The 9789-nt window shown below is 44.7% G+C and overlaps 1 protein-coding gene across 2 annotated transcripts; it reads left to right on the top strand.

Moving 5' to 3' along the window:
* Positions 1-1139: 1139 nt before the first annotated feature.
* Positions 1140-9377, top strand: LOC105016561 (immunoglobulin-like domain-containing receptor 1). 2 transcript variants are annotated; one of them, XM_020054558.3, is made up of 9 exons: positions 1155-1225; positions 1562-1880; positions 2207-2377; positions 3396-3545; positions 3674-3793; positions 4411-4557; positions 4699-4821; positions 5435-6306; positions 6497-9377. In XM_020054558.3, the coding sequence occupies exons 2-9, from the start codon at positions 1817-1819 to the stop codon at positions 6533-6535; spliced, it is 1686 nt and encodes a 561-aa protein (XP_019910117.2). In that variant the 5' UTR covers positions 1155-1225; positions 1562-1816; the 3' UTR covers positions 6536-9377. The 2 variants fall into 2 exon arrangements, with proteins under 2 accessions (XP_012993186.2, XP_019910117.2); XM_013137732.4 differs by having other exon boundaries at positions 1140-1880.
* Positions 9378-9789: the final 412 nt, after the last annotated feature.

Below are 9789 nucleotides of genomic sequence, written 5' to 3'. Positions count from 1 at the left end.
GAGTTAAGACACAAACCTGAGAGAGTAAAAGAGAGACGGGAACATAGCTTGAGGCCCATCATATTGTAAATCGCACTGCTGAGTTGATTAGCTTGGCTGGCAATCCTCTACAGCGTAACAATACGCTGAAACATCTAATGGTGTAAATTAAGTTGTGGTTGCGTCGGGGGTTGACGAGTACTAGCTCTCAAAGGGTGAAACATGAGTCACTGTTCTTGTATGTGAGACACTGCACCTGTACGTGAGATGTTGTACTTGTAACTTCTATTAAAATTTTGACTTGTCTCCATAATCTAGACACATCCCTTTTTGTGACCTGTTACATATCACCGCTGATTTTCATTGCCTCAAACAGGGACCAGATTATGGCGTAAGGTAGTTACGGGCGGGCTCTGGTGCACGCTATTATGATGGGCCCTAGTGCACGCTAGTTACTAGCTATGAAGCACACACACACCATTAGGGGTATATACATTTTACCAAGAATGTGTTGGATTTTACCGTTTAATTAGTTAGTAAGGTTATTGTATTGGAAATGTCGAGGTAAAAGAGAAACATGAATACATGGTGACTGAAGCCATCTGTACCGCTATTACGCAGTATGACAGAATGCTGCGTCACAGACACTGCACTGCCCAAATCAATGTCAAAACCAAAGAAACACGAACAAACTCACAACAACGTTTCCACGCTGTAAGCCAGGTGTACCTTTCGTAGTTTCTCGATTGAAAGTCCCACACAAATCCTTTCCCTGACTGGGACAGGGCTGCTAGCTGGGGTTTGGTCGACTCTTCCTCACAATTTCCAGCTTTTCTTGAAAATATATGAAAATATAATTTTCAGCCTGGACGGGCTGCATCTGGACTTGAAATCAGACAACAACATACATATTACCCAGCAATCAACACTGCATATCTGCTTATGGAAAAAAAAAGAATTCACTAATTTAGTTGAATAGTTTTTTTAATAGTTTATTTATAGTTTTTATAGTAGAGTAAGCATTTCAATTTGTTATAGATTGCTGGTGACTATTTTACCCAACAAAATGAAAATCATGATGGAGAAGGGTTTGCCTTTTCAAGGGCATCTATAGCATATGGCACCTTTATCTTTATGTGAGTTATTAATTCAATACAGTCTTATTTCTGTGGTAACATGGACCACCCGTTCTTCGTCCGCGCTTTCTAAGGGCCCCAGTGCGACTGTCTGAATGGCACAGGACCAGGTAGGCTCCAATACAAGCAGTACTGTAGTGGTTCACCCGTTGCATCTAGATCCATATATATTCAATTTCTTAATTCTATCGGTTATCCTCACACACGTACATTCATAAGTCCATGATGTATACTTTGGTCGCCATCTTGTGGAAGTTGCGATATTATGTACCCAATAAACTTTAAGGCGTTCATCCGGAGTTTATAAAAGGATTAGGATAATCCTGTGTTATACCATAAAGACATGTATAGAGTGTGCTACTTGTTAAGGTTAAGATCCAGATCCAACTACATGTAAAACACGTTTCCCATCTTCATTGTGCACCTGCTTGCTACTCCGGCTCGAGGCGGGGTCAATGATGTCACCTAAAGCTGGGGGATGGGGACGATTTCACCGAGGACTCTGCCTAGGGAAGTTTCCTTGACACCTGTACGCTTCACCACAAACACGAGGAAACTGAAGAACTAATATTTACATGGAATGAAGAAAATACAGATATGAACGGCCGCTTGTACGAGTGTCGAATTGCTTTAAAAGTGATCTGTTAATTTCTGTGTTGACTGACTAAAGGTTTGTCGTCTTTAGAAGCTTCTACGTTGGAATGTTGAAGAAAATGGGAAATAAGATCTTGCTTGCGCTTCTGCTTAATGCTTTCCTGCTAACAGGTATGGTTTTATCTAAAAACACCTTTCGAGTCATTTAGACTCTGCTCTGAATAGATTTAACTTAATATTACTTAATTTTAATATAGATTTTTAGAGAGTTTTCAGTTAGGAGCCGTTAATAATCTACAGGTGTAAATATGAGAAGGGCAAATTGCGTCATGTGTTGCAAATCAAATGGGTCCTTAAAAGATCTACTAATTTACCTTTTGTTTTTTTAACATGAAACATTTCGGTACATTATTTAATGCCAACCGTATTTTAGTCGTATTTATGAAAATTATACAGTTAAGAAAAAAAATGTACATCTTATTTTTGTCTTCCTTCAGGCGTGGTATCCATCCAAGTGGTGGTTCCCCAGAAAGAGAGAAGTACGACTCTCTTCGCCCCGATCACCTTACGTTGTGACTACTCTACCTCGGCTAGTGCTCAAGATGTCCTTGTCAGCTGGCGTTACAAGTCGTTCTGCAAGGACCCGGTCCTCGATTACTACTCCACTGGTGAGATATTACAGGACAGGTGGACCCTTTAGTGTAGCCTAGTCCTAAAGGATATACCAAAGTACAAAGTACCCCATCATATCTTCTCAGTTGACTACGGCAAGTGTTTACTTTTTGTTTTCCTTAGGTTTTCAGTCTATTACAAATTAGTCTGGTAGTGTTTCAGAATGCAACACGCATTTTTCCCAATGTGTGGATTAGTCCGGTGTGAATTGGTCAGGTGTTTCGAGCGCCATGAAAGTGAAATATTTTTGCCAATGATCTACTAATCAGTATGGGCCAACCAACCCATTGGTGAGCGATTAAATGACTTCATTCCTATTTTGGAATGACTGACATACATATGATAAATATTAGGTTATATATCTCCTCAGTTGTTCCACACTGTCGGAATATTTTTGTAAGGACCAACACTCCATACATGTTCTTAAATGTTAGTTTTTATGTTTTGGATTTGCTTATTCATTTTTACTTCTCAAACACTTAAATTATTTTAGTAATAAAAACGATATTTGAAAATATATATACTTTAGAAAAGTGTGTTTATACTTTTCTAAAGTAACCTATTGCGACCCTGTATTGAAATGTGAAGCCTAGTTGGGGAAGTCGAGGTCCATACTATATATGTTACATTTAAGAAAACATGGTGAAAAATGTCCCCAGTCTGATATTTTTTAATTTGTTTTATTCTTAGTTCCATCAAAATCTCAGAGGTTAAGAGATTTCTAACTTCCCTATTCAGAGTAGCCTTGAACAATTTGGTAATGGCACTATCACAAATTGCTTTGTGATGTCATGAATAGAATTGCTGAACTTGTGAGGTAACAGTGCTCTGTGTTGTGACACGATAACGCCTCAGAACAGTGAAGTTTGTTGTCGTCAGTGTCCGTGGTGTAAGTGATGTCATAATGGACCACTTGGTATGGCCCAACAAAGCTTTGGACATGGTGAGATGTTGTAATGGACTGGGACACCAATGGCGCTGTGATGTCATAATAACGTTCTCTCCCGTCTGCAGCCTATCAGGCTGCTCTACAGCTGGGCCAGGACCCAGCCAATGACTGCCCTGACAACCAGCGAATCATTCGCACGGTCGTCCAGAAGAAGGGCACAAACGAGGCCATGCTAGGCGCGGAGTATCAGAACCGCAAGATAACCGTCCAAAACAGTGAGTGTGTTCCCATCGCAGTCCATCTTTAACCATGAGAAACATGCCAAGACTTACCAGCTAAACACGAGGATATTTGAAAATATTGCACGCATTAATTGTGTTTGTGTGTGTTCTGGTGTTCTCAGAAGCTGACCTGGTTATTTACGAGGTCATGTGGTGGGATAACGGAGTGTATTTCTGTACCGTTAATGCCCCAGGAGACACAACAGGGATATCGGAGATGGTGGTCAAACTCATAGTTTACAGTAAGTAGATGGTGGTCAAACTCATAGTTTACAGTAAGTAGATGGTGGTCAAACTCATAGTTTACAGTAAGTAGATGGTGGTCAAACTCATAGTTTACAGTAAGTAGATGGTGGTCAAACTCATAGTTTACAGTAAGTAACTTCCCAGGGGTTCCGGCACAGCGCAGGTTCCAGTCCAACCTACTAGTTAGAATGGGCTGGCCTAGGTTGGCATTTACAGCTGACTGGCGCTAGCTAGCGCTGGTGCTTCTACGGCTTGTATTATTATTATAGTATATATTTTTATGAATCAATACTTGGAATTGGAGTCAATAATAATATTGTCATCATCATCCAAAATAAAGTTGCAGCAATATACCCCGTACAGTATATGTGGATCTCCCATTTAATATATCCCGTACAGTTACTGCAGCTAAGGTGTTTCACCCAAGTGGATCGTGTTTCAAACTTGCCTAACAAACAAACGAAATAAATATCGTACACGTTCTAGAAACCCAACAGCGGTATGGCATTGGTTTTCATAGTGATGTCAGTATAGCGGTCGAAGACGACCGTAGCTCAGACCCTGTTGGCACGTGTGATCCCTGCCTGACCCTTGACCTCCGACCTTGGTGCAGACTGGCTGACGGTGCTGTTGATGATCATCGGGGCCCTGCTCCTCATCTTGCTGTTGTCTGTCTGCTGCTGTCAGTGTTGCCCCCAGAAGTGCTGCTGCTACATTCGATGCCCCTGCTGCCCCAAGACCTGCTGCTGCCCCGAGAAAGGTAACACACACACACACACACACACTACCATCAGACCTGCTGCTGCCCCGAGAAAGGTAACACACACACACACACACACTACCATCAGACCTGCTGGAGAAAAGTAAAACACAGGGTTCTTCCCACCCCCCCCCCCCCCAGCGGTGATGCAGCACAGGATGCTGCGTGAGGCCCAGAAAGCCATGGCCCCCTGGCTTTACGGCCAGCCCATCTACGCCCCCATCAGCCTCCAGTCCTCCCAAGGACACCCAGATGTGTACTCTGGTGAGTCCCATGTGGAGCTAACGCTGTTCCCTAACCCCCCCTCTGTTCCCTAACCCCCCCTCTGTTCCCTAACCCCCCCTCTGTTCCCTAACCCCCCCCCCCTCTGTTCCCTAACCCCCCCCCTCTGTTCCCTAACCCCCCCCCTCTGTTCCCTAACCCCCCCCCCTCTGTTCCCTAACCCCCCCCCCTCTGTTCCCTAACCCCCCCCCCCTCTGTTCCCTAACCCCCCCCCCTCTGTTCCCTAACCCCCCCCCCTCTGTTCCCTAACCCCCCCCCTCTGTTCCCTAACCCCCCCCCCTCTGTTCCCTAACCCCCCCCCTCTGTTCCCTAACCCCCACCCCCTCTGTTCCCTAACCCCCCCCTCTGTTCCCTAACCCCCCCCCTCTGTTCCCTAACCCCCCCCCCTGTTCCCTAACCCCCCCCCCTGTTCCCTAACCCCCCCCCTCTGTTCCCTACCCCCCCCCTGTTCCCTAACCACCCCCCCCCCCCCCTCTGTTCCCTAACCCCCCCTCCTTACACAGTAATACTGAATCAGACGCTCAGCCCTGCATATCATCAAACCACATTACTCAGTCTTGTTGGGGTGATGCTATATGTTCTGTTACATTCCTAGGTTCATTTTCTGACGGGTACCATACCAAGCCCAACTTTGCCATGACCCCGATGGGCCCCTCGCCCCTGCCCCTCCAGTACCCTCCCCATGCCCCCCAACACCACACCCAGTACCCTCCCCCTGTCCCCCTACACCACATCCCCCCACCCCCGGTGAATGGCAGCGTGCATGGAGGCAGCGCTCAGGGTACAAGCCAGATGCTGGACTTCCTGGAGAGCCAGATGAGGGCGGTGGAAATGAACGGCCAGAGGGGCCCCTCCCATTACCAGTACCAGCCATACCAGCCGCAGGCCCAGGCAGGGCCCCAGGGGGTCCCCTTCACGGTCGGCCCCCCCAGCATGCTGTCAGCCCTGGATGAGATGGGGGTGAAGGGGGTTGAGAGACGGGTGATCACCTTGCCCCCCATCGTCCAGCGGGTCGCCAGTTTCTCCTCTGGCAGGGGGGCTGGTGGCGGAGTGGTGGCCAGGACCGCCCACAAATTCTCCAGCCAATCCAGCGGCAGCTCCAACCGCACCGGTGGGGGTGGCGGCGCTCGGCGTGACCCCTCCCCTCCGCGGCGGGGCATCATGCGTAGTTACAGCGACGAGTCGGACCGGGACGACGGGAGAGCGGGGTCGAGGAGGCGGGGGCGAGGCTCGGACGAGAGGAGGTCCCGTAGCCGTGACGTCCTGATGGAAAAGACGCAGCGGGCGGCCCCGGCCAGACGAGACCGGAGCTACTCCCCTCCGCCCCGTCGATGTGGGTCCTTGAGCTCGGCGGAGGAAGATCGTCGGGGAGGGGGGGGCAAAGGGAAGCTGTGGTCTGAGAACCCCCCCAGCTACTCCTCCGTTCAGGTCCAGCCCGGGAGCAGAAGGAACAATGACCGCTTCTCTGTAAGGAACTTGACGGCTGATTAAATCCCATTTAATATTGTATATTAAGACACGCTGTACGGGCAGGATGGTGGATTAAACACACACACACACACACTCCATACACATACATTCACACACACTGTTTATGTTTATGTTCACCCTCTCCTCGTTCTCTTTCCCGTCCCTGTTCCCCCCGCCCCCCCCCCAGGATAAGAGCTCTCGAAGTGGTGCTAGTGTTGTGATCTGATACCCGCCTGCCTACTTTGCTGCTTTTTCTCAGTTAACACTGATACAAATCTCTCTACAAACTGTCTGTCTGCCTTCAGAAGAACAATGTAATCAAACCAAACGACTTAAAGGATCCACTGCATTTCAGTGGCTTCACTGCCTTTTCATGCATGTAAGGAACTTCAAGTGTAAGTAATGATTTATTTAGGGTGTGTGCGTGCGATGTTGTGAAACCGGAACGGGGGGGGGCTGGCTACAATACTATAACCAGAAGATATGTTAAGGAGGTGGAGAATGTAATGGCAACATCTAAAAATATATTAATATCAAGGACCTAATAAGGTGTATTTGCCTTTAGTATTGATCCAATACTTCTTGTACAATTCCTGAACTGTGTGTAGTGGGATGTTGCACCATTCTTCAAGAAAAGCCTCAAGTTCTTTTTGGGATGAAGGATGTGGAAATCTACTCTGCACCCCAGAACGTCCCATACAATGATGTTCAGATCTGGTGATTGGGGAGGCCATGGAAGGCTCTCTGTCATCCTAGGGTTCATAAAAACACTCTTGACTTTCTTTAGCCGTCTTTGGATACAAGCAGTTTCCGAATGGCAGCCCTGACATCAATTCCAGGTACCTCCAGTTGATTTAGTTCTGTGGTAATTATCAAGTCTGTGCGTTTGGAGCATTCAGGAACTATGCTGGTCAGTATCCATCAATCCCTGTCGGTCAGTTTGGCTTGCGACCTCTGTCCATGTTCGCCATTTGCTGTCTGTTTTTTTTGCGACCGATGCACCTGGAATTTCTGGGAGTGTTTGGCCTTTTTGGAACTCTGTTGCCTCACTGGGCTTTAAATTGCAAATTTCTAAGTGTTTATTGTCAGACCTCTTATATTTGACACGTATAGACAGGTGACAAATTAATGTTTTTTTTTTTGTAATGAGGGTTGTATGCACTGCAACCTAATATAATGTCCCTCTGAGTAGTTGTACTATAATGTCCCTCTGAGTAGTTGTACTGTAATGTCCCTCTGAGTAGTTGTACTATAATGTCCCTCTGTGTAGTTGTACTATAATGTCCCTCTGTGTAGTTGTACTATAATGTCCCTCTCTGTGTAGTTGTACTATAATGTCCCTCTCTGTGTAGTTGTACTATAATGTCCCTCTGTGTAGTTGTACTGTAATGTCCCTCTGTGTAGTTGTACTATAATGTCCCTCTCTGTGTAGTTGTACTATAATGTCCCTCTCTGTGTAGTTGTACTATAATGTCCCTCTCTGTGTAGTTGTACTGTAATGTCCCTCTGAGTAGTTGTACTGTAATGTCCCTCTGAGTAGTTGTACTGTAATGTCCCTCTGAGTAGTTGTACTATAATGTCCCTCTGAGTAGTTGTACTATAATGTCCCTCTGAGTAGTTGTACTATAATGTCCCTCTGAGTAGTTGTACTATAATGTCCCTCTCTGTGTAGTTGTACTATAATGTCCCTCTCTGTGTAGTTGTACTATAATGTCCCTCTGTAGTTCTCCATGGACTGTTCTTGCTGACAGTCTGATCACGTCCTGCATTAACATTCTCAGTCACCTGAGAAATTGTTGCATTTCCTGTTATACCTGACATATCGCAGTATAACATTCATCGAATGTGTGCTTTCGACCACAATATCCAACACATTTTGCTGTCCTATTGATCTAAATATAGGAGTAACTTTAGTCACTTCCTGTTGAAACACTGTCTAGCTGAGCAGTCTTTGTGACTGTGCCCCAACAATGGAGTCCCTTAGATCTGAATCCAGTCCCTTAGATCTGAATCCAGTCCCTTAGATCTGAATCCAGTCCCTTAGATCTGAATCCAGTCCCTTAGATCTGAATCCAGTCCCTTAGATCTGAATCCAGTCCCTTAGATCCCTTTTCCTCTTGCCGTCTTGATCCAAAATCTAGGTCACCTGGGCCTGCTCTGTATTTTAATACCTCCTTAAATATATCATGCACTTACAGGAAGGCATCTGCATTGATGTTCATCCCATCATTTATTGAGTTTTCTTGTCACCTGTCAGTATGTCATGCTAAATGGCAATGAACTTGATGTGACCTCGGAAGGTTTGTGATTGTGGTTTAGTTACTAAAGTAACGGTCCTTTCCCATGTGGTGTTTCTGTAATTTTGTCCACTCCCTGATTTCTGCCTGTGGGAATCCATGCACATTTCAGATTATGTTAAGGACTCTAGCCTGAGGGCAAGTGTAGAGGTGACACCACTCCTCGCCATTGTCAAAGAAAAACAAAATGTCTGACCTTGACATGGTGTGGAATGTAAGATAAAGTAACTTATGCCCAGACAACGTTAAAGAAAAAAATAATCCATGTAAATCTGTTGTAGGAATATCATTATTTGTTGAATGTTTTGTCCAGTGTTTTTTTTTTAAAATGTTTTTACTGAGATATATTTTGTGATAACATTTCCTTGGAAATTCTTTAGTGTGTGACTGTTTCTTATTTGCGATGTATGTTGCATTTTTGTCTACAGTAATGGTGAGGGCATACAGTTTCTCAGTTAATTGAAACTGTCTTTAAATTTGTTAAAATTTACATGAAGGACCTTTTTTTTTAAACGAATTACATTAGTGTGTGTATTTTTAAGAGTAATGTAATAATTTTTAAATGTAATTACTTTTTTAGTTTTCCATATAAAGCCTGTCTCTAGTCCACAGGAGATGCTGTGTGTGTGTGGTCTTGTTCTGCCTATGTACAATATATTTAGGTTTTGTAGCAATCTTAAAAAAATGTTTTGTACTGTAAATATACTATAAACCCATTTTTAAATAGATTTAGGGAACTAATATGGGCTTTTGAATACCAACGGTTCTCCACCGCTTCGTTGTTGATTTTATACATTAAAATGCTATTAGTGTCACCGGCAGATGGAGACAAACGTATATATTTTTTTTTTAAGTGTACTAAATACAACTATTGGAGTAACCTCGTCCCTCAGTGGTCGATCATTATTGTTCAAAAGCCTGCTGAGACGAATCCAACAGTCTAGCTGTGTGGCAATCTCATTGGAACGTTCTTTAACCAAAAACATCTGCTGGTGACTCAGTACTGTATACTGGACCGAATAAAAGGATGATACGGGACTATATATGGCTTGGAAAAGGTATTTTAATGTTGCCCCCCGGCCATGGTGAAATAGTCCTACAAAACCACCAGAAATCAAACATTTTCTAGTGGTCATTGTTTTGATTCGACGAATTGTACAAATAATTTCATCGGAAATAACAT

This window comes from Esox lucius, chromosome 16 (assembly GCF_011004845.1).
Source record: "Esox lucius isolate fEsoLuc1 chromosome 16, fEsoLuc1.pri, whole genome shotgun sequence".
NCBI classification, from domain to species: Eukaryota; Metazoa; Chordata; class Actinopteri; order Esociformes; family Esocidae; genus Esox; species Esox lucius.
Note: the sequence above shows the minus strand (reverse complement) of the source record. Positions and strands in the feature narration are given on the sequence as shown.

Excerpts from the sequence above, each read along its gene's own strand:
- LOC105016561 (XM_013137732.4), top strand. The coding sequence starts at position 1,817 with ATGTTGAAGAAAATGGGAAATAAGATCTTGCTTGCGCTTCTGCTTAAT. Across the intron at positions 3,546-3,673 it reads CAAGATAACCGTCCAAAACA|AAGCTGACCTGGTTATTTAC; the intron begins GTGAGTGTGTTC and ends TGGTGTTCTCAG. Across the intron at positions 3,794-4,410 it reads GGTCAAACTCATAGTTTACA|ACTGGCTGACGGTGCTGTTG; the intron begins GTAAGTAGATGG and ends ACCTTGGTGCAG.